Below are 27147 nucleotides of genomic sequence, written 5' to 3' on the forward strand. Positions count from 1 at the left end.
CCCCTTCTCAGTTGGCAAGGATGGGATCCAACGAGGGGGAATAATTTGTCTGGGATTTGTGTAGTCGGTAGGAAGCTGTTTTGGGGTGAGTGTGACAAGCAGGCAGCAGCAGTCACAACATCCACTGACACCATCTTTCTGCTTGCTTCACAGTCCAGTGGAGTAGCAGCGCTGATTGCCGTCCTTGTGCTGTTACTGCTGGTGGCACTGGGTCTGCTCTGGTGGTTCTGGCCCCTCTGCTGCAAAGTGGTGAGTAAAGACTATGAGAAGAAGCCACTGGATGTGTGACTCATGATTGTAACTCGTAGCCTGTTGGGAAGCACAGAGAGCATAGGAATAGGTTATGTATCAGGAGAGCTCCATGTGGCTGAAGCCATCTGCTGATTAGTGGTGGGCAGCAAATGGCTGAGACCAGCTTCAGCAGTGGGCTGCACCCCTGGCTCTGCTACTGGCTGGCTGAGGGGTGCACACACACGAACCAGCATCAGCATGCTGTTATGCTGCTCACTGGCTCTGCTCATGGGTCCTGCCCCTGTGACATCTCTGACAAGAGCCTTTCTGCTACTTGATAGTTGTTGGCCAGAATGCTCTGCAGATGTTGGCTTGAAATCAAAGACCATTTTAAAAGTGCTACCACTGAAATTGGTATTTGTATTCCATGATGGACTCTCCAGTAGGAAATCCCTTACTGCCTAAGTAATGCCTTGCACACATTGCTTCTCTCTTCATCTGAGTGCACTCCTGATCCTTCCAGCAGCACTCAGCAAGGCTGTTCCACCAGCTCTCCTTCCATCTTCTCAAGTGTTGGAGTCTTGAAGCTACTGAAGTTTATTTTTCATCCATTTCAATGACAACTGAGGACTTGGGAAGTGGAGATTGCTTACAAGCTGTTCCTGTATCCCAGGATGTCTGTAAGCTGACAGGACACACTGAAAAAAAGTGACCTGAGAAAGGATATGCTGAGTGTTTCTTTAAAAAGAAAAGGTGTTTTTAGGCCTCCTTGCTGCAGCAAGCCTGAGCTCCAAACCCACGTGCTGTTGCACTGAGCCTCTTCCAAATACTGACTCTTCCTCTCTCTTTGTTCTGTTGGCCTTCTCCTCGGAGGATTAGACTGCAGCAGAGGTTCTTACATTAGGCGTTGCTGCCACTTCTGGCCGTGTGGGTTTGAGCTTTGGTGCCAGTGTCCTTGACAGGAGAGGCAGCATGCTAGGGGCAGGCAGGACCTCCTCTTCCCTTCGTGCCAGTCTGCTTCCCTGGCAGAGAGAGCATCCAGTTTCTTGGGCCAAAGGAAGAAGGCAGCAGCCCTCAAACCTTGTAAACATCCCATGCTTCATAATCGAATGGGAGAGAGAGAGGGGCCAAAAGTGTTGTGGACAGAGCAGAGTCAGCGTCTGGAGCCTCACCTCTGCCGTCTGCAGGCCAGCAGTGCAGCTCTGGCATGCCCCATCCTTGCCAGGACAGCCCTCCTTGCTAGGAGGTCCCTGCTCACGTAGAGGTTGGGCTAGGGGGACTCCTCTTCCTTCCTCCCTCCACCCCTTTCTCTGCAGGCAGTTCTCTGTTGACAGTTCCCTCTCTCTTCCCTCGCCATCAGAACATATGATGGCGTCAAGCTGGCTGCAGGCTCTGGTGCTGACATTTCCTAATGCCCACATCACGGAAACATTTGAGAAGTGTTAATGAGCAGATCAAAGGGACTGCTGCCTGCAGCAACAAACTTTTCTCTGTCTTGTTGGTTTTTTGTAAAGAAATCGGCTCTCCTCCAAACTGGAGTCTTCATTCTTTTCAGCTAAGGCAGTGAGATGCAGCCTTGCCTGGAGAGTATGGTAATAAACTAAACCAAGCAAAATTAGGAAGTAATCCATCTCTGCAGGGGGTTAATAAGGCAGCAGCATTACTTGCAGTCTTGTGTATTTAATCTGACTGGAGTTCAGGAGAAGTTACTGTGCAGCATTGTGCTGGTCAGTCTGTGCAGTTTGAGGCTGGAGTTGCACTGTTCTCTGCCAGAGCTGCCTGGCTGCCTGGGGTGCCTCTGTTCCAAACGTGGCTTTTCCACTGACTTCACTTGGAATGTCACACAGGACTGAGAATAATCCTCATGTGCACGTGTGAGAGAGAGTGTGAGGAGCCTGTGGAAACATAAGGATGCAGGCATTTGCATTCCACTTCTGTCAGCAGGGGTGAGGATCTGCTACTCAAAGCAGATTATTTTCTCACACCACTGTCACATTTGAAACAAGTTTCATTTTCTGAAGCTATTAGAAATAGCAGCTAATTAATGTATTGGGTAGCTGCAAATCAAGTTTGCCCTGTAACTTGAGGGAGCTTGGCAGCTGGCACAGGACCGGATCCTGTGCTCGGGGAGTCAAACACTAACTGCCATTGACTCCTGGCTCTTGCAGCCTAGGGAGGCCCAACAAGCAGAGTTTTTCTGGATCCCCAGCGGGGGAAATTTTGATTCCATAAATATCAGCAGGCATAGGGCCTCAGCCAGCATTGGTGTGCATCACAGAGACCTTCACTACGCTGAGCTGTCTTTGCTGGGGAGAGACTCAAGGCTTAAGAGCTGTAGAAGCAGAGAGTGGAGTGCTAGCACCACTGATGTGCACTGATAGAGGCCCCTTCCCCTCTGCAGCTTGCAATCTTGGCAGAGAATGCATGTTATTTTTTTTGAGGTAATGATTAGAGACAGGCAAAAGGGAAATCAGAGTGGGAATTAAATACAATAAGGTGACCCTTAATGCAGTGAAAGCACTCTTTACTGTTCCCAATCTTTTAATTGCTTTCAGTGAGAATTAGTATCTTCAGGCTTTGGAAAATCTTCCTTGGTGTCCCAGCATCTCTCAGAATCTGCCCTGGGATCCCTCTCTGGTGGGGCTGCCTGCAAAGTCAGGGCAGTAATTCCCATCTGACTCTTGGGAGTGTTTCACTAATTAACTAATTGATCTCTGCTGAGTATTCTGAGAATTCCTGATGTGTGGGAAGAAAGAAGTATCTGGAACTACTTAAAGAGATTTAAAAGTAACTTCTGGCATGATTTTGCAGGTTCCTAGCAGCAAAGGGATGTGTGGTTAAAATCCACAGTTCCACTCACAGTACTGTGAGCTTGCTCGATGAATTATTCAGTTTCTTTAACCTGAAGCGCTGTGGAAAATGCTTCCAAAGGTGCCATAAGTTATTTATCTTATCTGATAGAATTCCTGTATCCAGTGCTAAAAGTCCAGAGCTTGAGGCAGTAACCAGCGACTCTCTTGGTGGCACTGTGACTTGGGGGTGTAAATCAAGAAGGAAAACTCTAGATTATTGGCCAAGGCAAACACGCTGCTTTTCTGTATGATGCTGTGCATCTGTGCAGTGAGGTTATTTATAGGCAGTGGTAGAGAAAAGGAAAGAGCTGTCATTAATAGTGCAGAGTGAGTAAGACATTGCAATTCTGGTACTTAACACCCTGCATGAGGAGACTTAGGGGTCAGCCGTGGACCAGTCTGGCTACGTTTGTGTAACACCAAGGCACAGACTCTCTGTTCCTGGGCTATTTTTCAGTCATTTCTATAAAATACTCAAGTTAGTGTCACTGAAGAACTTGCTTTTAGCTTCCCTTTAGCTTTCTTGTGGAAGAAGGGCTGTGAATTCACTTTCAATAATTTAAAAGGGGTGCTGCCTCCCTCCCTCCCTGCACTGCTCACTGAGTTCCCCTCTGTACCGGGAGCCCCCTGGGACTGGCTGCAGGTGTGTGAGAGGGAGCAGGGAAGCTGTGAGGAGAGGCTGAGAGAGCGATGCGAGCTAGTTCTCCTGAGAGCAGGCCCCAGGCAGGAGCAGCAGAGGCAGCCATGCAGCTGGCTGCACTTGGAGGCAGCCCACCCTCAGCTGCTGCACACTTAAAGGATCAGATCTGAGCCGTAAGAGTGGCAAAAGCCATCGGGACAGCTCGAGGTGAAGCCTGAGCCACCAGAAGGCTTCTCGCACTTGTCATGGGGCCAGAACCGTGCAGCAGCATGGCACAAGGAAGCAGGCATTGTGGCCCTCACAGAGACCTTGGGATGCTTCTCCCAGGCTGCTAACGACCTGCACGGGGTTACAGCTCTGGCTGTGACTGGGAATGGCTGAGGCTCATCCGGCCAGGAAGCCCAGGGGCAGACGTCTGCCTGGAGAGTGTCTGCAGGCAGGGGCTGTTGTTCTCCATCAGACGGATGGTGTTAATCTCCAGAAGGCCTTGGTAATCAATACCCAAGGGACCTGGCAGCAGCAGTTGCCAGTTTGCAAGCACATGTGGGGGCTCAGATGGAAGCAGTTCCCTCTTGCAGTTTTCTGTTGGCTTTTGGCTGCTGCCAGTGCAGTTTCTTATGCTTTTATGTGTTTGGCTCTTGCAGGTCATCAAGGATCCCCCTCCGCCTCCGCCAGCTCCAAAAGAGGTACGGTATGGTGTTGATATGGTGGCACTGCCAGTCCAGCTCTTTGTCCTTGCTGCTGAAGAACAAAGGAAGCCTTAAGCTGAGGACAGGGTGGCCAGAATCCAAATCTGTGCTCAGTCATCTCAGTGTGGCACGAAAATCCCCAGAAACACGGAGGGGCTTTATCCCCTGAGAGCAGAACATTATTGCTTCAAAAGCAGAAAGACTGAGTAGCTCTTGTGTAACAATCTAAAGATTGCTACTATGACTTAAACAGCGTTTTCCCCCAGCTTTGGCTCTGCAGACACCAAGGAACCCTTAGGAGGGAGTGCAGTCAGACACTGAGGTCCATGGTCAGGCACACTGCATTGAGCTGAGGCAGCCAAGAGCAGGTCTGACAAAGGTTGTGCAACCTTCACCTGCAGATCTGCTGAGCACTGCTGAAACCAAGTGAGCAGAGCTGATGGCCTTTCGAAGGCATCTGTAGCAAAGGCACTGCAGATCCTTTGTGTGTGTGTTTTGCTTGTGTGTGTAAGTGGAAAGGAGAAGGGTGAGATAAACAAATGACTGTCAGAACACAGAGTCCCCATTTGGACTTTCCTAATAGTCAGCAGCAGTGCTCCTGCCCTACAAAACATTACAAATATTTGTGAGCATGGCCAGACGTTGTTTGGTAAACACTTGGGGAACCCAAATACCTGATCTTTCACACCTGACATGGGAAAACTGAATCTCCTTGGGCTCTAGTGAAATAGACCAAAAAGACACTCTGGGGGAGGGGTGGGGAACAAAGTATCTTTGTGAAGTAAATGTTACTGGAATTTATTGACAGGAGGAAGAACAAGAGCCCTTGCCTTCCAAGAAGTGGCCCACAGTGGATGCTTCCTACTATGGTGGACGAGGAGTTGGAGGAATTAAAAGGATGGAGGTTTGTATATGTGGCCTGGCTGGTTGAGTGGAACAGGAGCTCTCTGAGGTTGCAGGTGGTGGGAGACAAAGTGTGCAGAAAACACAAAGCCACCGTGTGTGCTTCCTCCCCTCTGACACCAGCCTTGGACAGTGTTTTACCAGATCGAGCAGCTTTGACCTTGCCTATGAAAGAACAGCCTTCAGTAGTTCCATTTGACTGGAACTTTAAATAGCTGCCTGAAGACATGCTCTTTCCATCAAACTAATGAGAAAGGGAGAGGGAGTGAGAGCCTTTTCTGAATGTTTTGGAAGAAATGACAGTGAAACAGAAGTCCTCCAAGTGTGGGCCAGCCAAATGCGCTGACAATGGTGACGCTGAGGAGAGGCTTGATCCCAGAGGAAGGCGCAGCGACAACAGGGCCTGTCTTTGAAGAGACATGATAGCATCATGTTAATTAAAATGGAATGAGAAATGTGCATCCTTATGGGCACGTCCTTATGTCAGATTTTATAGGCAAGGCAGCCTTCATGGAATTTGCAGAGCAGTTTTCTGCAGTTTTTAGCTCCAGCCTAGAAACCTGCCCCTGTCTGAAATCCCTGCCTAGGCCACGCTGAGGAATCTCAGCGAAACTAAAGGTACTGGCCTCAGGATCTGCTTGAGTTCTTTTTAAGTGCAGCAGCAGAGCAGGCAAGTTTTAGGTTGTGTTGCTTGTGTTTCCTTCAGCAGTTCAGAACTGCTTGTTTAGAAGAGCTTGAGATTGTAGAAAAAGGAAACATTTCATGTGCTGCTTTTCAAAGGCAAGCTAGAGAATCCTGTCCAGCGTAAAGAGCTACAGCCTGGGTTTCTGATGGGAGCCATGGGGAGCCTCCAGGAGGGGTTCCAGGCTTTCAGTCATTAGTTTGCAAATGGCATCTTGCACCATGAACCAGAAAACCACCAGCTCCCTCATCACCACAAGTCCCATCAGTACCACAAAGAAACACAAGTTCAGCACATGCCCAAAATACAGCATTTCCTCCTCTGAGAAGGGAGCAGAAAGTGATGATCTGTGTAGGACTGAGGCTTCAAGAAGTAAATGAACTAAAATTGCTAACATCACAATCAGGGGCTCCTGAAAGGCCTCTGGTTCTGTGGGGCTGGGTCTTTCCTTCTCTGGGGCCCAAGAAGAGCGACAAATGTGGGGTTGGGCACTCAATGTTTGAAGGTGCAGCTGTCTCAAGGCAGCTGTGACAGTGGGGCTGAAGGAACACTGGGCTGGAAATGCAGGCACAGCCCTGTCTGACCTCCTGCCTCTCGCTGCCTCATTGGAGCACCTTGCTGGTTTGGGGAACCAGGGTAGAGCAAGTGAGGTAAGGGGAGAGAAAACACCCCCAGGCTAACAAGATGATGGAGGTGAGCACATCAAAGGGAGGGTATCCCTTACCTGACAGTCAAATGTTGTTTCTGTGCTGTGGCCAACGAAAGATCTGCTGGACTAGTCATGAGATGTGTTCTCTGTGTTCAGTTCATGTGGTAATGCAAGTGTCTGTTCTTCTCTGTGCTATTTTCTTCTGCCATTCTTCTGCTAGCTTGATTCTTCTGGCAGCTTCCTTGCATAGAGGAGAGGAGAAGATGAAGCACTGCATGTGAGCTTACTGCTCCTGCCCTACAGTTACTCTGTCACTCCTGCTTTCCCCACGAGCTTCAGCCCTCTTTGACAGCCCAGACCAATTTGGCCAGTGTGGCTGGCTCTCCCCAGGTCTGCCTTTTGCATTGCTTTAAAGGTTTGTGATACGATTTCTAGACCTCCCTCCTTACAGGCAGGGAGTTTTAATGTCAAAGCTGTGTTACCAGGCTCCACAAATTCTGGTTTCTGCAGGGTGGAGTTGCTTTCACCTGAAGGAGAAGGTCATTTTATCAGTGAGGAATCCACCATCTAAATGGTTTTAAGAGTGTTTAAAATACACTTTAACGACCTCATAAACCCCCATAAAAGTACCATTGATCACCGTGAAAGATACAGATGCATTTTAATGACTCAGCAGGGCCTCCTTCGAGGTGAAAGCCCATTCTGATACTGCACAGAGAGGATTCCCCAGTGACAAAAGGAAACCACTGAGCAAGCCCAACAGTGAAGTTCACCACAGCAGAAAGGTTTGATACAAGCCCTCCTAAGACATGCCAGGCTGTGTTTTGCCAAGGGGAGTTGCAGCGCTGCAGGCCAAGCTAGGCTCTGTCCTACCCTGCTGCTCTTGTTCCCTCCATTGAGGTTGCAATGGTGTTAGTGAGAAGAGAAGCTCACAAGATTTCCTCCAAGGTATTTAATCTTCTGAAGGTGCCTAGACTCTGGCTTGCCTACATCATTCTCCTCCTTATCAGCAGGTTCCCTGAGTGGTGCTGAGGTTAAGGCTAGCAGCCAGGCTGCTTCCTGCTCCCTTCCTGTACATGGTTACCCCAGCATAGTACTGTGCCCCTAGCACGACCCAGAGCTTTCTTCTCCCTCCCTCTGGGTAGCAGAGGGAAGACCAGGGACATAACTTCCTGGCAAGCAGAAGGGGTTTGTGCCCCTTTGCAGTGGAGTTGTTCCATCCCACTGGTTTTCTGAACTGGCAGGTGGCAAGGCAGACCTGACATCACCTACCCAGCAGTGTGCTGCACTGCTCTTCATTCTGTCCCTCAGCAGGGAAGCTCAGGCTTTCCTCAGTTTTCTTACTTGGATTCTTCTCTTTTCATGCCTGGCCTCTACAGTCAGGAGGTCCCTGCAAAACCCAGGAGCCTTGGTGGGGTCCTGCAGTAAGACCTGTTTCCCAGCCAGTGTTGTGACCCATCAGTGCGTCACATTTACCCAAGAAGTAATATCAGAGCTTCATTTCCTGGGTTTGGGTCTACCAGGTCCTCCTTGCAGGCCAGCCTGTAGCAGAGGGCATGATTTAGAAAGTGTTGTGCTGAAGATAGTCCAGGCCACTTTTCCTAAGAACTTTCAAACTCCAGCCAGTCTCAGGTGCTCTGTTTGGGTGATGAAGTCTCTTGTTCAGGTTTGTTTCTCTGCACCATATAGCTTAGCAAGCACCCTTGCTCAGACTGCTGCATGGTGTTTCCAGTTTCAGGATGAAATGAGATGGCTGTGGCAGGACAAATCATCTCTCTCAGAGGGAAGGGTTTTCCCCTGCATTTCCTCCTTACAGAATAATAAGTGCAACCTTTTATGGGAGTGGAAATAGGTGCCTGTTTCACCAGCAGCAATAATCCTTTCTCTTTGAACCCTTTCTATCTATTTTATATGTGGCAGTGAGGAAACACAGGCTGCTAGCAGGTCAGTGCTTCATCAGCATTCTCTCCACTATTTCACTTCCTGCAGAGCTGCTTAGAAGCTGAGTGGTTTCAGGGAGCTTCTGCTACCCCTTGCTCAAGTCTTGCCTTCTTTCATCTCAGCTGAAGTTCTCAGCAAGCATGCCTTGTTAGGAAGCCTGGGGTGACAGAAAGCCAGGCTTCACTGGTGCCAGACTAAGGCCTGGTGTTTTAGGATAAGTCAGAGCTTCTGGAAATGATATTTTCCCATCATTAACAGAGGAGATTTCCTGTCTCCTAGAGAGCCTGAGTCCTGCATGCTAGATTGTTTTGTCAGTAGCTCTCTTGACTCACAATTACAAATGTGTCTAACACTGCTTGTCATTGAAAATGAAGAGGGGACATTCTCCTCTTGCCTACTCAGAATGTCTTCCCAATGTCAACTTTTCCAGCTCCCTCTGTTTGCAGCAGCTTCCTCGTCCTTTGCCTGCCCTGCATTTATGTCTGTGCTCTGCCTTTGCCCAGGTGCGCTGGGGGGATAAAGGATCCACCGAGGAGGGAGCTAGACTAGAAAAGGCAAAAAATGCTGTGGTGAAACTGCCAGAAGAATCAGAAGAACCTTTTCATCCTAAACCACCCAAACCAAAGCCTACCTCACCAGCCATTCAGGAGAAGTGGTACACGCCAATTAAGGTAATCAGTTTGTTTTCAGTGCCTCCCCTCCCTCTCCTCCCCACCCATCACTCACGGGTGGGGCAGAGCAGCACTGCACACACTCTGGGGGGGTGGGCCACAGCCCACCTGTGCACTTTGCCTGCCCTCTCCGAGGGGGTGGTGGTGCTGAGCTCTGCCAGTGAGTCTGGCTGTGTGCCCTGCTGGCTGTGTGCCTGCCCTGAGCTGTGTGTTGCTCCCCGCAGGGCCGGCTGGACGCGCTGTGGGCGCTGCTGCGCAGGCAGTACGACAGAGTCTCGCTGATGCGGCCGCAGCAAGGAGATGAGGTCTGTGTGTGGCACGGGGGGCAGAGGGGGGCATGCTGCAGCCAGGCTCTAGCCGCTGCTGAGCACTGGTCATTCACTGACCATAGCTAAAGAAAGCACTAAAGAATGGTAGAACAGCCAAAAGAATGGGTTGAGGAACAAAGGGCCCTGAAAGATGCATCACAGCAGCCCAGAAATGTTACAAACCCACAGATCTGCTGCAAGCAAAGGGTTCTGCTTGTTGTGTGTGCTCAGCTGGAAACAAAACCAGGGCACATGCTTCCTTCAGTCTCAGGTCTCTAACACACCCCCAGATCTGTCATATCCAGCTGTTTGTAAGAGTGGAATCTGGCAATCCGTACTGAAACCACATCAAATTTGCAGTGACCAATAACTTCCGTGCAAGTTGCTTCACACAGCTTTGCCCTTCCTTGCCAAAGCAACTTTCACAGAAAGCAAAGGGTGAGGAAACTTAATTCTCCCAGTCCTTGCTTCTAGTGCACTCATGGGCCGTGACAAAGTAGCCTCCATCTGGAAGCCTGCTCTGGCTGGGAAGCAGAGGTGTTGCCTGGGCCTTCTGCAGTGACTGCATTTGTGGCTGCTGCTCCTTAAGACAGCACTCCTTGAAACTTTAGCATTTATCTCAGGAAAATGATTTATCATCAAGGGACCATTCAGCTCCCTGTTTGTAGCATATCAGAACAGACTCAGGAGCAAACTGTTGCCTCTGGATGAGACAGCAGCACCTTTGTCTCTGCAAACTGTCCCCTGGGGGGTGTGACAGATCAGATTGTCCCTTCCCACAAAGTGGCAGCTGGTTCTGCAGCACCCAAAAGATGCCACTGAAGAGCTGGAGGGGTACAGAGGGAGTTGAGGTGGTGGGTGTTGAGATGATCTCCTGGGATGAAGTGTGGTGCTGCTCGAAAGATGGAAAAGGAGAGCTTTAATAAAGACAAGTGCTGGAGGAAGCAGAATGGCAAAGGGCAGTGCTGGCAGTGGGGAGCACAGTCCCATGCTGGAGTTCTGCTGCTAGGCCATGTGTCTGTCACATGGTAAGGTTTACCTGTGCCAACAGCTGTACACACAAGGACAGGGGACACTGCGCTGCAGCAGGTAAGTGCAGGGTACATAGGGTGGCAGTGTCTGAGCAGGCTGAAACCCTGGCAGCCAGACCCTCTCGTGAGGACTTCTGCCCACAAAGGAGGTAAGTTCCTGTAAAAACTGCCTGCCAGGGCAGGCTTTGGTGAGCCATTGTAGTCGGGCACTTACCTTTCTGGGGCCTGACAGGAAGACCCTGTCCAGCACCTTGGTTTATGAAACAGAGAAGGAGCTCACTCATCTTCAGCATCCCCACTGAAGAGAGGAGCAGAATTTGTACTGATGAGTAAAATCCAAAGCAGCAGTTGTTAAGGTGTGACCTGTGACACCATAGCATTGCAATTTCTGTCTGGCACAGTGTTCTATATCTTGGGGGGGAGTGGGAATTGTACTTGTTCATAACTTGCTAGTGGAGATCCCCTGGAGGGTGTAGGGCAGTGAAAGGAGGAGCAGCCGCAGGTCCAGCAGGACAGCCACGTAGCTGGGCAGCGCGGTTAGGGAGACAGCGGCTGTGGCTGGTTGGTTTTGTCGTCCTTCTTTGATTGTTTAAGAACTTGGTAGTTGCTGTTTGTAGAAGAATTCACTGCTGAATTCAAGCCCTTGATCAAATAATTGAAATTTGGGCATGAAGTATCAAAGCAGAGAGAGCTTTTTCTTCCTTCTCTCCCTCCTCGCCCACCTCTGCCACGTTGCCAGGTAGTGCTGAGGGTGGCCCAGTTTGGGGGCTGCAGGCGGCGGGGCTGAGCAGCTTTGATTGTGGGTGGAAGTCCTGGGAGTCATGAATTTTTCAGTGAGCAGTGCAGGGGGCTAGGGAAGGCTGTCCAGGTGTGAGCGAGCAGGTTGCCGCCGACATCTGCCGGGTGCGCGGCGCCGTCCCCGGCCCGCAGCGAGGCCGCAGGACTGGCAGCAGCTGGGGCCGAGAGTGGCAGAACGGTTTTGGTCTCACATTTGCCGCCTGGGGGCTGAAACACTAAAGGTAGAGTGGGGGTGGACACAGCTGCGCTCCCAAACATGCCTCGGGCACAAATAAAGAGATCTAATACAGTTTGACTCTATTGTGGTGGGGAGATGAGGCCAGAGAGCCACTTCAGAGACAACTTAACGCTGCAACATCTGCCGCCAAGTTTCCAGGGAGTGACAGGGGACAGCAGGTACAGATCGGAGTCCCCACATAAACAGCCTCTATTCAGCCTGGAACCCTTTTGAAGGGCTCCCATCAAACATCCTCGAGTCCACAGCAGGAGGGTTTGTTTTCAAAGCCACGTTTGTTTTCAGCACTAACAAGATAATTTATAAATGATGCATTGCCTGCCCTCGGCCTCCTGCTTGTGCTCGGTCTCCTTTTTGTTATCAGCTGCGGCAGTCTTGGGCTCTTTTGCTGAAGCAGGCACCTGTCCTTTGACTGGAAGTTCTGGCACCCTGCAGCCCACAGGGTGAGGCTGGGCAGCAGAGGTGTGCCCGCCACTGTCCCTGCACTGAACTCTCCTCCAGGGTGCTCCATGCTGCAGCAGAACAGAACTTGGCACGGGCACAATGTCAGCGTTAGGTCCTGCTCTGGTCTCTAAGTCCTGGTGCTTGTTTAGCAGCTGAAGGTAATCATCAGGGGGTTTGCAGTTCTTTGTGTGGCCCTGTGATGTGGCAGTGGCTGAGACTCTCTCCCAGGGCACAGTTCGGCACATGCATGGCTTTGAAGCCCCCAGGCAGCCTAGGCCTGGGGGTTTGCTCTGTCAGGGTGAGAATGTATGGCAGTGGTACAAGGAAGAAAAAATTCCAGCTGATTCTAGAAGAACTTCTGTAGCAGAACTGTCAAATGCTTTCAGCTTTTCTGAAGTCACAAACCAGCCAAATAAAAAGAAGATGCTTTTAACTGGCTTTAATTTAAAGCCTGTTAGCATTTACCTGCTTTAAAGATTCCTCTGTGCAGACTCAACACAAACATCTGTGTTGTGTTACTTGGTGAGCATCTGTGGTATACAAAGGAAGTGATGGAGAGTGATAGCCAGGGGAGAAGCTTGATTATGGATTATGCAATTAGTAGACTTTTCTTGTGCTGCAGACCCAAGAGAAGATTCTGCCATTACAAATTCTAGGTCGTGGCACTTCCTCCAAGAGGAGCCTCACTGCACGTGGGTGCCTCAGCTCTGAGCTGTTGGAGCGGGGCTGCCTGCTGCCCACCCCAGCCAGAGAGGTTCTGCCAGCAGCTGAGTGCTGGCTGTCAGTCAGGGGAGGCAGCAGCATCACCGTGATTCAGAGGCGCCCTTGTTCCAGTGCTAGGAGAAACAAGGAGAGTTCCCACCTGCGTAGGCAGGCACTTTGGCACTGCCTCCCTTTGTGCAGATGAGTGCTGCTGCTCTTTTTAGAACATGCCTGCAGAATTAATTAGTGTGAGTGTGGTCCCTTGTGTGCATCAGATAGCAGAAGGACACACATCTACTTGGCATTCTTGAGGTGATAACTTTTACCTGGTGTGACCACAGAGGATGCTGGCCAGAGCAGCTCCGAGGGACCCTGTGCCAGGCTCTGGGGGCAGTACCAGGCTGGAGAGCAACTGCTGCTTCAGCTGTGAGCCAGCAGCAGGCTGCAGGGCTGGTGAAGCCATGGCATGCTGCAGTAGTGTTTGAAAAAGCTGAATGGCCACCATTCCTACTCCCTTTATTAGTTTACCAACAGCTGGATGAAAGAGGAGCAGCTCAGGCCTCCCAAAATGCAATCAGTGGCCATACCCAGCATGCCACATAGCCAGTGCTGTGCTGGCAGCATGGGATGGTGGTGCTGTGGAAGGACAAGTCGGTCTTTGCTGGGTGCGGTATGGATTTGCTACCGCTGTCCAATACCTTCTTCACCACCCTGAGGAGCCTGACAGTTTCCCCCAGCCAAACTGTACTAAACAGAAACCATTTTGTTGGCAGTGCAGTTGCTGTTCATAACTGCTCATCTCTTTGGGCATGATTCAAAAGGGGAAGCACAAAGTTCTTTCCTTGATTTCTCAGGATCTCTCTGTTTTTTATGGTGTGGATTGCAGTCAGCCCAGTGACATGTAACCACTGCCTGGCATGGAGGTGTTTAACTGAGCTCCCAGCCTGAGCCTAGCCCTCACACAGTGTCTGTTAGCCTGAGCATCTCCTTAGTCCAGCTCATGGCCACCAGCCATCCTCTAGAAGCAGCCCCAAGAGCACTACCAGGTTCACTGGGTTGCCACTCTCCAGAAGAGATGTGACAGCTTTAGCTGTCTTGGGTGTGCAGATTGATGAACTAGTCCTGTGCTGCTAACCAGATTAGTGCCTCTTCCATTAACTGCAGAAAGTAGGGCAGCTGCCTGGGCGGCTGCCTGCACACCCCAGGATGTCTGCTGCGTTAATCTGCAGCTTTGCAGATGAAGAAGGCAGCAGATAACAGGATTAAAGTTTCACAACCCAGGGTTTTCACAGCCGGAGACGCGGGCATGGGGGGATAGAGAATGACTTCTGTCATTAATCTTAATTGATTGCCAAGAGGTTTTAATCTGGGTTATTAATTAGGAAGGTCCTTAACGCACTGTCTACATATCAGCATCTGATGCTCTTTTGGGACGTTGGGGACATATGGCCCCTCTGATATTTACATTCACACACTGCACAGCCCTGCGCTCTGTAGGAAGAGCTCCGGCGCCTGCCTGCGGAGCGCTGCGGGAGCCTGGCGTGTGCCGAGGCAGTGCTGCGGCCACGGCTGATGGCAGCCTCTGTGCCAAGGGTCAGGCTGTAGCAGAACCATGCATGGTGCTGAGAGGTGTGCTCATCCATTGCCATGAGAGGTGCCCTTTGGCTGGGTTGTCTGCCCAAGGGAAGTGTCCCATCTGCAGATGTCTCTGTGTGCCCCTGGCCATTCGGAGCCATCTCCACTTTTCTCTCTCACTTCTGCTGAGTTAACTTTCAGGCCCTCACTTTCATCTTTTCTCACTCCAAACAAGTTACTGCCAGGCTTCCAGAGTGAAGGGAGGAGCAGCTCTCCATAGCTGCTGCCACACAGCTACCCCAGTAGTGCTGCTGCAAGGTTTATTCAGGTACTGCCTGCAGGAGATTTGAGCATGTAAACCAAAAACCTGTGACTGAGTCCTGGCACTCGAATTTTGTGCAGAGTCAAACTGTGCTATAGATTGCTGCAGCATTCCCTTTCATACAGAGGCTTCTTTACATGGTTGTTCCCATGCATGGAAGTGGAGCCAGGGCAGAGGAGGCCTTTGTTTTAAGTGCTCTCTGAGTGACAGTGGAAGATCTCTGTTGCTAAGTCTGCTAGGTCTTGTCCTGCTGCCAAAAGCAAAATGTAAACCCCACACTTTGTGCTTCTATTAGGTGGTGTTGGATGATAGGTTGGACACAGTGATCTTGAAGGTCTCTTCACCTGGTTTATTCTATATGAGTAAATATGAGAATATGAATAACTCAACCAACCAGGAACCAGAGAGGCTCTGGGACAGGAAAGGTGGTGACAGAAGCAAGTGAGTTTGCCTTTGCCTTCCTTGGCCTCCAGGACTGTAATCAAGAGGGAAGGTTTGTGGAAATTACAGTTCCTGCTTCTGAGCTTTTTACTGCATTCCCATTCTGCAGAATTAGTTTTGCTCTGAAATGAATTTCTGCATGTCAGAGTCCATTATCAACTCAGTAGATCCATAAAGAATGTAACCTGCACAAGTGCTTATCAGCACGTTCAAGGGAGGGGGCTTCCTCAGGCAGGCTTTCTGACCAGGGCAGCTGCAGTGTCTTTACAGAGCGCCTGCAACCAACGCAGGCACTCTGCCCGCCGTGGCTGAAGGGGAGGCTGCTGCCTAGCAGCAGAAGTGTCTGTGCCACACGTTGCCAAAGCCCATTACACTTTAAGGGTCCTTCCATAAATTAGGGTGTCTCAATCCATTTGAGTTTTGTCCCTCAACAGTGTGACATAATGGCACACCCTCGGCCTTAGCATTTAATTTTAATACTGTGTGTGCTGCTTTTTGATGGCTTGTGTCAGAGCCTTCCTGGAACTTACAGAGAGTCTTAAAGAGATTCATTCAGTGCCACAGGATGGAGTTGTTAAAGCTGCTGCATGTCACAGTGCATGTGGATGCAGTGGCTCTCTGCCTTCCAAGTCACTCTGGAGTTCATTTTGCACCTTCTGATAACTGTGGTGGACAAATGCTAAATGAAAATCAATCATTGGAAGTGTCAATGGGCCGAGCCCAGGGTCTTCCTTCAGCAGGCTCTGGGGGACAGCTAACCAGATGATAAGGACCAATTTGACTGACCTTTAGCCCTGGACTGTCGAACCTGACCCTCTGAGGACAGCACTTCAGCTGCACTCCAGGGCTCACCACTGCTCAGAGACAGCCAAGGACTTCCTTTTTGAGAGGGCTTCCTAGCTGTGGTTTTCTCCTCTGGTGTTGCTCTACCTTTGTCACTTGGTGCAGCCATCCAGCCCCAGTTTCATCAAATCAAAAAGGATAAGATTTTCTTGGAATTCTTTATCACTTTTTTCCACTGGAAACCACAGAAATTCTTTACTGGTCTGAAGTACAAATCCCTCAGTCTGACAGGGTGAAGGCAGGTGTGAAGAGCAGAGGCTGCAGCAGCACATTTTTTATCTCCCTGTGCCCAAGTGGATGGGTGATATTTTATTGAGCATTACAGTACAACATAAACCTGCTAAAGTTTGGAATGCTTGTAAAATGATGGATGGGTATCTTTAGGGAGCAGAGTATGAATCCAGAAGAAAGTTGATTATTTAGGACTGAAAATGTTCATATCCTGAGCACCACAGGGTGTTACTTGGTTGTGTGGCAGGACTTACCCAGCAAACCAAAGCACTCCCACTCTAAATCATGTAGAAATTCTGTCTGCTCCCACTAGAGAACAACTGCTTGGCCTGGGGAGAGCTCCTAGGGCACAACCTCATGCCAGGGCTGCTTCCTTCTCTCCTCCAGTGTTTTCCATTTCCTCACCTAGCATGGCCTCACCACAGGAGAGCTCTGCATGGCTGTCTTAAACCTAGAGCAAGTACTACAGCTGAGCCACAGGGCACTGATTTCACCACTAACATCTGTGGACAAAGGCTTCTGCCCACCAGCAGCCAGTGTGAGTCTCAGGCAGTTGATGGGCATTTGCTTTTCTGGTGTGCAGGCAGCTAAGAGTTCTCAGACCTACCAAGCTGAACTGCAGTTCAGCCTCCCCTTTTGCCCCCAGATTTTGCCTTGTCCAGCTTTCCCCAGGAAGCTTTGGGCTCTGTGTGGGTATTTAGGCCAATTGCATCTGTTCAGCACTGCTCCTAGTCACAGCCAAATCAATACACAGCACAAAGCCATTGAGCTTGGACTGGAGCTTTACTCCCTTTCATCTTGCCAGTCCCTGCCAAGTATAACATTTTTCCTGAATGAAAGCTGTTTTCTGTGTGCTGGATAAATATTACAGCTGTGGCTTAAATGGCAACTGGGATTCTGTGTTCTGACTCTGGAAGGTTTGAGTGGTCTGGGTCAGAAGCATGTTAAGAAACCCCTTCACTTCTTGGCATGCTGCTGCAGTTCAGCTCCAGCCTGCTCAACCAAAGACTGCGTGGAGCAACACACTGGGGATTAACCTGACAGCCCACCCTGACCTGAGGCACTTGCCTCCCCCTGCAGATCTCTAAACCAGCCATTTAATGTCCTCCAAGGGCTTGTCTGAGGAGAAGGAAAATTTATTAACTGGCCTTCAGCTGAAGTAATTGTTTATTACACCTGATTTATAAGGCAGTTCCATGTTAAAACTCAACTTTCTGGCTCCTGCCCTGCTGCTGACTTAGCTCTGTGACTGGCAGTGCTGTGCTGATGCTCGGTGGCAGGGGTGGGTAGAGATCTGTTTGGATCAGAGGTAACTTCAGTCACAGGCATTTTGGTTTTGAACTGGTGTTTTCAGACGTGGTATTCAAGTCTATTTTAAGCTTAGGTTCTTTGTGCTGCAAGTTTGTGAGGAGCCTGCATTAGGGTTTTGAAGCACTGCTTTGGGAAGCTGTTATCAGTAGGTATTAATTATTGAACACTATACCTTCTGGAAAAGTTGTTTCATCGCTGGAAAGTGACCTTGTTAGAAGAGGCAGAGGGAAAGAGAGCCGTGGAGTGCCTCCTGAGAACGAGTGGAGTGATGCGTATCAAGAGAAGACACTAAAGATTTATTGTCTGTGGCAAAAGAAACACAGATCTCTGCTTGTGCAGTAAGTGCTTCTGACACCCTGCACCGTACAGAGCGCTCGGGGGCTGCAGGTTCAGCAGAGCTTCAGTGTGGGAAGGTACCAGGCACGGCCACAGCCCTGCAGTGCAGCTCGGCTGCCGTGTGGCCTGGCTGGTCCTGAGCGTTCACAGGCTCTGAGGTAAGGCAGTTTGTGTTAAAATGCAGCTGAGTAATCCTAAGAGAGGATGCTTACCTAAGTGAAAGGAAGTGTGGTTTAAGGGGAAAATCCCTGGCCTTTCTGTCCTGCCTTTGTCAGTGAGGCCTCAGCCAAACCCCTTCCACAGCTGCCAGGGAAGCTGCAGGGCTGCACTGCTCGGGTGGGTCACACCAAGTGTGCTGCTGTGGTGCTCTTGCCTGCTGCACTTGTGGCATTCCCTGCCTCAAGACAAGCTGCTGCCCTCGCCGCTCCCCTGATGTTTATCGAAAGCAGCTCCCTTTGACCTTGGTGATTGCTGGTACAAGTTCTTACTGCGTGACATCCACGCCACTGGAGAGTCCAGCATCAGCATTGTTTGGAAGCCTTGCATGGAAATTTCCTTTAGTAACCTCACCCTGGCCTTTCCCCTGGAATTTCTCTTTTTCCCCAGCTGTTTTGTGCTCCCTGTGCCTGTTGTCCAGTATCACTGCTCTGTGGATTTCTCCTGTGCTCAGCCAGCTTGAATCGTTTCAAAACCCCAAGCTGAGAGGCGGTCAGCCGGGAATACAGGCATGGGGCAAGTGGCCACTCAGCCCCGGCGCTCCCTGTGAGGAATGCCTCTGCTGGGTGGCAGAACGAAGCCTTCTGGCCAGAGAGCTTTTAGATAAATCATCATTAGGTGCACGTGCAAATCCATCAGCCCGGCCTGGGCGCACAATTAGGCAGCTAATTACGTTGAAAATGCAATTGCACACTTAGCTGCGACGGCCACGCTGCCTCTGGGCTGCTCCTGCCCCGTCCTCAGCCCGGCTCTGGGCTGCCACCTGTGGAAGGTGCCCCTGCCAGGGGGTATGGAGGTGTCTCAGCAGCTGAGCTCCCTGCCCTGCCCTGCCCTGCCCTGCCCTGCCCTGCCCATTGGTGCTGGCCCCTGGCCTCATGCTGCTGTGCTCCTCAGGGATCATCACTCCCTAGGGAACCAGCCTGTGCCCAGCTGGTTTTGTGTGGAACTGGCTGGTTTTGAGGGATGAATGTGGAGTCATCAGAGGGTATGGGACGAGAGGAGGAACTGGTAGTGCCCAGCATCTCTGGCACCAAGCCAGCCCTGGCTTTTCTTTAGCTGATGTTTTTCTTTCTGCTGCAGCTTTAGGAAAAGAAGGGGAGAAGCCTGCCCAGCTGTGATGCAGCTGAGAGCATGACTGGAGCTGCAGCAAGGTGCATCCCAAGGGACAAAATGCCCTTTAAAATGACACTGTCCAGGGACAGCATTTCTGCAGCAAAGTGTCTCCTCTGAGACGCTGTCACTGTCCACTCGGGGCCTAGCTGCTCCACCACTGCTTTGTGTGCAGTCACTTCTCACTGGCAAGGATCAGATGTGGGAGCTGGGGTGCTCAGAGTACCAGTGTGTGAACTGGGAGGCGAGGCTGGGAAGCGAGGAGGAACAGCTCTGGCCTTTGCCGTTGACACTAAATGAAGTGGTGCAGGTTTTGGCTTCACTTCTCTCTACTTCTGCTAAAAGGTTTCAACCTGGATTTAAAAAGCCAAGCCAAGGGCAAGTGAGTGAGGTGCCTGCTGCTCAGGTCATGAAAATGGACCTGCAGTTGCCATGGGCCTGTTCACCCATGGAAACGTGGCAGCCCCACAGAGCCCCTCGTGCTCAGTGCCAGGCTGGGCAGGGGTGCCTGTGGAGTGGTGACAGCCCCTTCAGCCTGTGGGATGGGGGCACTCAAGGTATGGTTCTGAGGACAGCAGGTCTGCTGGCAGCTGAGTGCAGGAACCAGCCCAGGAGCTTGCTGGGGACAGAGGTGGACAGGGCCAAGCAGGGGCTTTAGCCCCACGCTTGAGCCAGCCATGCAGAACGCCCCAGAGAGGCAGCAGCAGTGAATTTTCCTGGTAAAGGCCAGCAAGATGAGCAGGACTGCAGAGGTGTCACTCTGTGAGTGACCTGAGAGGTCAGGAGGGAACAGGCTGGGTACTTCTGAGGCTGACTTTCCATACACACCTGTGTGCACATCCCCCATGGTGTGTTGGGAGGGCAGAGCCTGGGCAGCAGCAGGGCATGCTCAAGGGGCACAGGCAAAGACAAGGAAGTTGTTGCCAGCAGCAGTGGCTGTGCTTAATGTGTCTAAGAGCTTAATGGCCTACTGAAATTGAACTGCAGCTGTGTTGTGCCAAGGTGCTGTGTCTGCCAGCAGCCCTGAGAACTGCTACCAGCCTGTTTGCCTTCCCAGCTCTGCACTGAGTACAGGCCTGCCCCACAGCACTGCAATCCTGCCAGTGGCCAGGGACCCAGCGTGGAGGGGGATTTTGTCTCTGTTTAGGTAGCTAGATGCCAGAGGAGGGAGTGAATGAGGAAGGCAGAGCAGTCTTCTGCAGATCCCACCTTGTGTGCCCCAGGATGTGCCCCAGGACCCCAGCTGCAATTGCAGTTCCCAGAGCTGGTGGCATCCCACCAAGACCACCCTGTGCCTGAGGGGGCTCAAAGTGGGGCAGAAGCTCTTGTAGCCTTTTCTCCTGTGCAGGATTCCTCATCAGCTGTTACCTGCTGTCTCTGCTAGGAAGAGCAGGTACCCCATTTTCTGATTGTCCCTGTCAAGTCTGCAGTGATTTATTTCCATAGTCTGTAACTGAATTAAAATCTTAATTAAGCTCAGGCCACTTCTTTTCTCTTTTTAATTAGGTGTAGCCAAATCACTTGTCTGTTAGAGCAGCAACTTTTCTCTTTTCTGGTGTGTACTTGCAGTAGTGAAGCTTTACTGAGATGTCTCCTCAAAGAGGTAATCAGCATCACTGCTGCTTCCTGCCCTGGCTTTGCCCAAAGCAAACATGCAGCTGGTGACACCAGACACAGGGAGCTGTGTCCTGAGCTCTCCTGCATCACCAAATGCTGCCACCAGTGCAGATCCCTAACATTAGCAGGGAAGGGCTTTGTGTTTGGTCTGCTTTGCCCATGGCCCATTTGTTTGACTCTTGGCATGGCAGTGGCTTGGTGCAGGAAGTGGGGGCAGGGAGGCTGAGCTCCTGCACTCCTCTGCAGGCTGGAACCTGTCCCAGCTTTTGAAGGTCTAGATTCAGCCAAAGCTTCTCAGCTGGCTGTGCTGTGTGGGGTAGGGTTTGCATCCAAGTTAAAATTCCAGTGTTTCCTCTGTAAGGCAACTTCATAGATCCTACTTGTTACAAAAGCCAGCTCCTGCAGCTTACTGTTGATAAAACACATTATTTATTAAGCACTTATTGAGTCTGACAAAGAAACTCTCAAACCTCCCAAGTGTGTGCACCATACCCTGCCCTATGGAAACAGGAGGCACTGCTTTGGCTTGAAGCAGATTTTTACTGAGAAGGGTTTTAGAAAGGCCTGGCTCTTGTAGTCATAACCAAGGCCAGTTCTTTCCACATGAAGCTCCTGGTTTGAGCTGAGTCTGTGCTGTCCTTCGGGGCAGGAGCGCCTCGGTGTCCAAGTGGCACTCTGCACTTGCCAGCCCGTCCCTGCTCCGACAGCTTGCTCCAATGAAGGCTGACACGCTCCGTAACTCGTCCTCTGTGCACGGCTCCTGCAGCACATATGGCACATATGTCCTGAGCCCAGGCCTCTGCTGCACCTGCACATGGAAAAGAAGGGAGGTGAGAGGACTGGGAGTAGTTCTGGTCCAGCTCCAGCCCTGTTCTGGGTCACCAAGCTCTGTGAACATGCTCTGCCCCACAGGCACCTGTGGAGAAGCTCAGGCGGAAGGGAGGATGCCCCCATACCAGATCTGACCATTCCAGGGCCAAGGGACTGAGGCTTTCAAAGGGCTGTACAGGCTCTGAAGCCTTTCAGTGGGACTCAGAGACTTCAAGTTGTTCTCTCAATCTCTTCCTTACCATTTTCCTGTTGACATTTTTACTGCAGGGCCTTTTGGCATCATTTGCATTGATTTATAATGCTGTGGCAGTTGGGCTGCAAGCACTGCAGGAGCAGTTTCTGTTAGAGACCTCACATTGAGATCAGGCTTGATGCAGTACGGACTGACCACATTCCAGCTTCTCATCTCAGCTTTTGGGTTGGGTGCTTTGGGGTGAGGTTTTTGTCTGCTTGGCTTGTTTGTTTGTTGGTTGGTTGGTTTTGGTTTGGTTTGTTGGTGGTTTGGGTTTTTCTTTGGAGAGATTTTACAGAGCTGTTCCCCAACAAAATTTGTGTCTTTGCATTTCACTAGAGGACACTGACAATATTTTGTGTCTCTCTGTCAGCTCTGCCCTGTTGAGTTTATTTGGCTGAGCCAAAGGAAAGCCCAGTCCCTGCTGGCAGCTCATACTCTGTTTAGCTGAAGGATTTTGTTCATCTTTAATGGGAGCAAAAAACCTGGGCTCTTAATCTGTCCCTCAGAGCCAGTAAGCTTTCACCCTGGCATCAGCTGTAGCTGAAGCTGCAGAGCCTCATGGAGCAAGGAGCAATTGTGGCAGTGTCTTCTCACCCTGGCCTTAGGTGACACCAGCAGGTCTGTGCTTGACTGCTGCAACTCACAAACTCTGAAACCTTCAGGGGTCAGAGGGGGTTGTGGAGGTTGTGCAGCCCAGGGAGGTTGTGGAGTCTCCTCCTCTGGAGACTTTCAAAACCTGCCTGGATGCATTCCTGTGTGGAGTACCCTGGGTGCTCTGTCTTGGCAGGGGGCTAGGACTGATGATCTCTGGAGCTCCCTTCCAACCTCTGGCACTGTGATTCTGTGGTTTTGCAAAGGAGTCATTGGCAGGAAGGGGTTTTAGGCAAGCAGAGTGGGGCTCATTAGGGCTGCTTACAGCAGTAAGGCCTTGATGAAATTCCACTCCAACTGGTACAAGACCCCTGATCAGCAGGCCTGCATCACTTTGAAGTGCTAAAAATCATTTCCCTTAAATCAGCCCTTTACTAACTGCAGCCATTCAAGGATGGGTCACAAAGCTGCCTGCACTCAGCTGCCTGCACTTGCTGGAAAATGCCATTTGGGATCTGCAGCTAATCACAGCCAGCACACCTCTGGGTTATTTTTGCCAAAGAGCTGCTAAGTTTCTACATTAAGAGTGTAGGCTTTTGCTTTATTATGGTTCCTACCAGAAATAGCTGTCACCCTCATCAGTGACAGGCTTTCAAGAAGGCTCCAATCTGCCCCTCTTACAATTAAACTCATGCTTAAGTATGTGCATGTCTGCAGCTTTAGGAGGTAATTGTGCACACCTCATTGCTTTTTACTTCTAAATGTTGCTGTGGTCATTTACCAGGTAATTTCAGAGACAAGTTCTAAATTACCAGTGATTTCATAAAGTTTAAAATATTCATCCCTGGCTAGAGGCTGACTGAGCATTGCCTCCTCCCCTCCCAAACAGCAAATTAAACCTTCCTGAAAAAGACCTGAAACACCAAGGGCTGGGGGGGGAAGTCCGTCCTGTGAAGCGCTCTCAGGCAGCAAATGCTCACAGTTTACTCTGCTGTGCAATAAACAAGGAGTCACCATGGCAACAGCCACATCACTTTGGCTTTATGTAACAAATGACAAACCCCATTTCCTCCCCTAAATTCACCAGTTAGTTCTAGCACAGCATCTTTGAGTCTTGCCATGGTTTAAACATACTGCAGCTGGCCTTCAGCAAGGATCTGCTGCTGCTGCCTGCTAATTTCCTGTTTGCTAATTAAAGAGATGCAGTACCTTGGAGGCAGCAATCTTGAAGTAGACTATGGAGTGTGGTTGTAATGCCTCTGAAGCCTTTAGAACTTGGTTGTTCTCTGTTGACATTCCTTGAGGCAGGGAGAAAGCAGCAGGCTCAGGGCAGAGAGCTCCCCGAGGGGCAGGAGGGCCAGCAGTGTGCTCCGGAGGCCGGGGGAGGGAGGGGCTCCCTTCTGCAGCACAGAGCTGCTCACCGACTCGGGCACCGCCTCCACACGGCTGGGGATGGCTCGAAGCTGCAGACGAGGAACTAGGGCTTCACTCTCTCCACAGCTCTTGTTGAGGTTAGCTCCACACTCTGAAGTGGTCCTCCAGGGTGTTTCCTGCAGCACTGCATTTAAGGCAAAACTAAATACATTCCCAAGCCCAGCAGCCTTCAGCAGTGAAGCAAACATGTTCTGTGGTGTGGGCTGGTTTTCAGTCTGCTGCTAGCTTTTAAATATAAAGTGTAGCATATGTTTAACACAGAACATATGGAAAGAAAGAAAAAGCAAATCTCGAATTCCAAATATCATATTCTTAGTAGAAAAGATTGCAGAGGGTGAAAGTGGTCATTGAGAACTGCACACAGCAGGCCTGAGTGTCTAGAAATACCTGCAGCACTGGCTCCGCTTCTTATCTATCCTGAGGCAAAGCTGAGGGATGTTCAAGACAGCACAAAGTGTCCAGAGGAGAAAGCCAGCAAGAATTCAGGGGAGCAGAGCTCAGTGCAGTGCTCCTGCAGGAGCACTCCTGACCAGAGACCAGGAGCAGCCACTGCTGCCATTCCCCCTCCTGTGGCTGTGTGCCCCAAGCTGCTCCTGCCAGGGGAGGGCTGCTCAGGCATGGCCTGAAATTGTGCCAGGGGAGGGTTAGGTTGGAGATGAGGAAAAATGTCTTTGCTGCAGGAGTGGTCAGGGATTGGAACAGGCTGCCCAGAGAGGTGGTGGAGTCCCCATCCCTAGAGGTGTTTGAGAAAGCTGTGGCCATGGCACTTGGGGCCGTGGTTTAGTGGCCATGGTGGGGTTGGGTTGTTGGTTGGGATTGATGCTTTTCCAGCCCAAATGGTTCTATGATTGTGTGAGTGCCTGCTGCTGCAAGGTGGGCAGCAGTAAAGCTCTGGCCTGTCTAAAACTCTCCCATTTCTCAGGACTCCTCAGAGGTGAGGATGCTGCTGTTGATCAGCACTCCCTGCCTCTCAACAAGGAGCTTGTTTATTATGACAAAGACATTGCAAAGCAGTAACAGAAGGAAATGCTCCTCCAGCCCCCAGTCCCTTCATTCATAGGAAAGAAACCAGAGGAGGCTGTTCCACTCCTAAGGTTTTTTGACAGCAGAGGACTCTCACTGGAAGACAGTCTGTGAGAGGCAGCATGGTGACATCTGCATTCCTGTAGCAATCAGCTCCGTGAATTACAGCTTAAAGGCATCCCTGGGTCCCGGCTGAAACCAGACCCAAGGTAAAAAGACCAGCAGCAGCCCCATCCCTCAGGCTGCAGTGGGTTTTGCTCTGAAGGCTGCCCAGTTTGTCTTCCTGGGGAACAGAAGGGCAGGGAGAATTTATTTGATTACCTTGTCAGGATGGAGCAGCTCCATTTAGAGAGAGAGGCTCCAAAGGACACAGCAGATTTCATCAGCAGTCAAAATGAGACATCAGTGCAGGTGTTTGTGCTCACCAGTGTGTCTTCTGCCCTGAGACCCATTAGTGCCAGCAGCCAGCAGAAAGCTCTAGGTACCATCCTTACTCTCTTCCTCCTTCCCCCCCTTTTCTTTCTCTTTCTTTTTTTTTCAGTGCACTCCCAGATAAATGCCAGTCATTTGGCCAGGGCTAACTCACAGAAGGTACAGCAGGCACAGATGGTACTAATGCATAAATGTAATCTAGCAAAAGGATGCCAACACCAACCCAGAAAAGGTTCCAAGTAACTGCAGTGCACTTGCAGGAATACAGTGATTGGCAAGGTGAAAGCTGAGATCTGCAAGAGCTTACTGTTCCCAAACCAACAATAGACATCCTACAACAAATGAGCATTTTTAGTTATTAATTTATAGAATGCACTTAATAGCAGCATCCCTGGGCAGATGGATGTAATAAAGCCTCACCAAACCCAAACCCACTGCACAAATCAGACTGTTCTAAGTGAAAAGAGGAAGAAAAGGAAAGGTGGAAACAGGAAGCCAGAGCAAAATTCAGCACTGCACACCCAGTCCTCAGGAGAGCTCCTCAGAGGAGAGCTGGGCTGGGCAGAGGAGCTTACACTCAAGTGGTTTGGTGTCTGGGCAGTGACAGGAGCAAATCCCAGCTCTATAGACCATGGACACCCCACCCTTCCTCCCTGAGCATTCAGAGCAGGAAGAGACCTTTACCAAATCCTCTTAGTACTAGCTGGTTATGTGAAGTAGGAAAAATGCATAGGGAAGAGAGGAAGTGCAGCTTGGCCATGTCCCCACTCTTAGCTTCTGGAGAACATCAGCATCTTCACTGAGCACATCTGTAGCAGTGATTTCCAGTGAGGAAAAACATTTCAGGGAATACAGCCCAGGCCACAAGGAAAGAGTGCAACTGCTCCAGCAGTGTCTCTGCAGTGCACACACATCCTGGGGCGTGCCAGCACTGCTTGTGAAGGGCCAGCTGCCTGGTAGACCTGGAAGGACCTTGTGATAGGTGCCACACTGTCATAACAGAATCTGAAGACCAGCTTCTGATCCATTTCCATGAGCTTTTACACTGCTGCCTTGCAAGGAACTGTTTCTGCTTTTCATTAGGACAAGTGAAGACCAGAAGCCAGCACCTCCTGTAAGGGATGAGCTACCACAGCCTGGGTGCAGCAGGTCAGTGGCTGGGCTTCCAGCAGCTGATGGCAGCAACAGCAGTGGTGAATGAGCACCACCTGGGGTGGGTCTCTGCAGACAGGGAGCAGGCAAGCTGGCAGAGGTGGGAATGGGCAGAATGCAGCCCACATAACCCAGGGCAGGCCACAGGAGAAGGTGTTGCGCAGCCACGGTGTTGTAGGAGGCTTTGGCTTGCAGGCATTGGTCTGAGGTAGAGGATGCTGGAGCCGCCGCTTGTACCACTGCTCTGAACAGAGAAGGGCTTTGTGTGTGGAGGGATGGCCAAATGTCTGTGAAGTGGATGCTTATGAATCCATCTGAAGGAAAGCAGAGACCTAATGATGTGCTGCAGGGTTTTGTCTGCAGGAAGGAGCTGACTCTGCCCTGTACCCATTGCACCCGGGGAAGGCGCCGCGGGCTGAGGCGTGGGCAGCAGGCCCAGTGGTCAGTGCCATTAATGCTGGATCCATTATCGCTGTGGAGCATCCAGCTATCAGATGCTGCTGTAAAGGCTTTGCTTGGTGAAGTGACAGCTGGATCACAGTGGCATCTAGAGGGCTGCTACTGCAGGCACGGCATGCAGAGCCAGGCTCCTGCTGGGGCTGTCCTGCCCTCTGCAGAGCCACCTCAATCCAAGTGGTCACTGCTGCAGTGGAGCTGCACCCTCCAGGCAT

The 27147-nt window shown here is 50.8% G+C and overlaps 1 protein-coding gene and 1 long non-coding RNA gene across 5 annotated transcripts in view; one reads left to right on the forward strand and one right to left on the reverse strand.

The window, feature by feature from the left end:
- ANTXR2 (ANTXR cell adhesion molecule 2) overlaps window positions 1-27147 on the forward strand; it is an 81382-nt gene that overhangs the window by 46050 nt on the left and 8185 nt on the right. For both annotated transcript variants that reach the window (XM_068165756.1, XM_068165757.1), the window contains exons 12-16: window positions 154-249; window positions 4368-4409; window positions 5221-5316; window positions 9091-9258; window positions 9483-9563. In XM_068165756.1, the coding sequence (XP_068021857.1) occupies window positions 154-249; window positions 4368-4409; window positions 5221-5316; window positions 9091-9258; window positions 9483-9563 (483 nt within the window). The remainder of the gene's footprint in view (window positions 1-153; window positions 250-4367; window positions 4410-5220; window positions 5317-9090; window positions 9259-9482; window positions 9564-27147) is intronic.
- LOC137455179 (uncharacterized) overlaps window positions 21210-27147 on the reverse strand; it is a 173213-nt gene continuing 167275 nt past the window's right edge. For all 3 annotated transcript variants that reach the window (XR_010990790.1, XR_010990792.1, XR_010990791.1), the window contains one exon: window positions 21210-21586. This is a non-coding gene — a long non-coding RNA (uncharacterized lncRNA). The remainder of the gene's footprint in view (window positions 21587-27147) is intronic.

Source organism: Melanerpes formicivorus, unplaced genomic scaffold (genome assembly GCF_026170545.1).
Source record: "Melanerpes formicivorus ecotype bairdi unplaced genomic scaffold, bMelFor1.0.p_v2 SCAF_92, whole genome shotgun sequence".
NCBI lineage: Eukaryota > Metazoa > Chordata > Aves > Piciformes > Picidae > Melanerpes > Melanerpes formicivorus.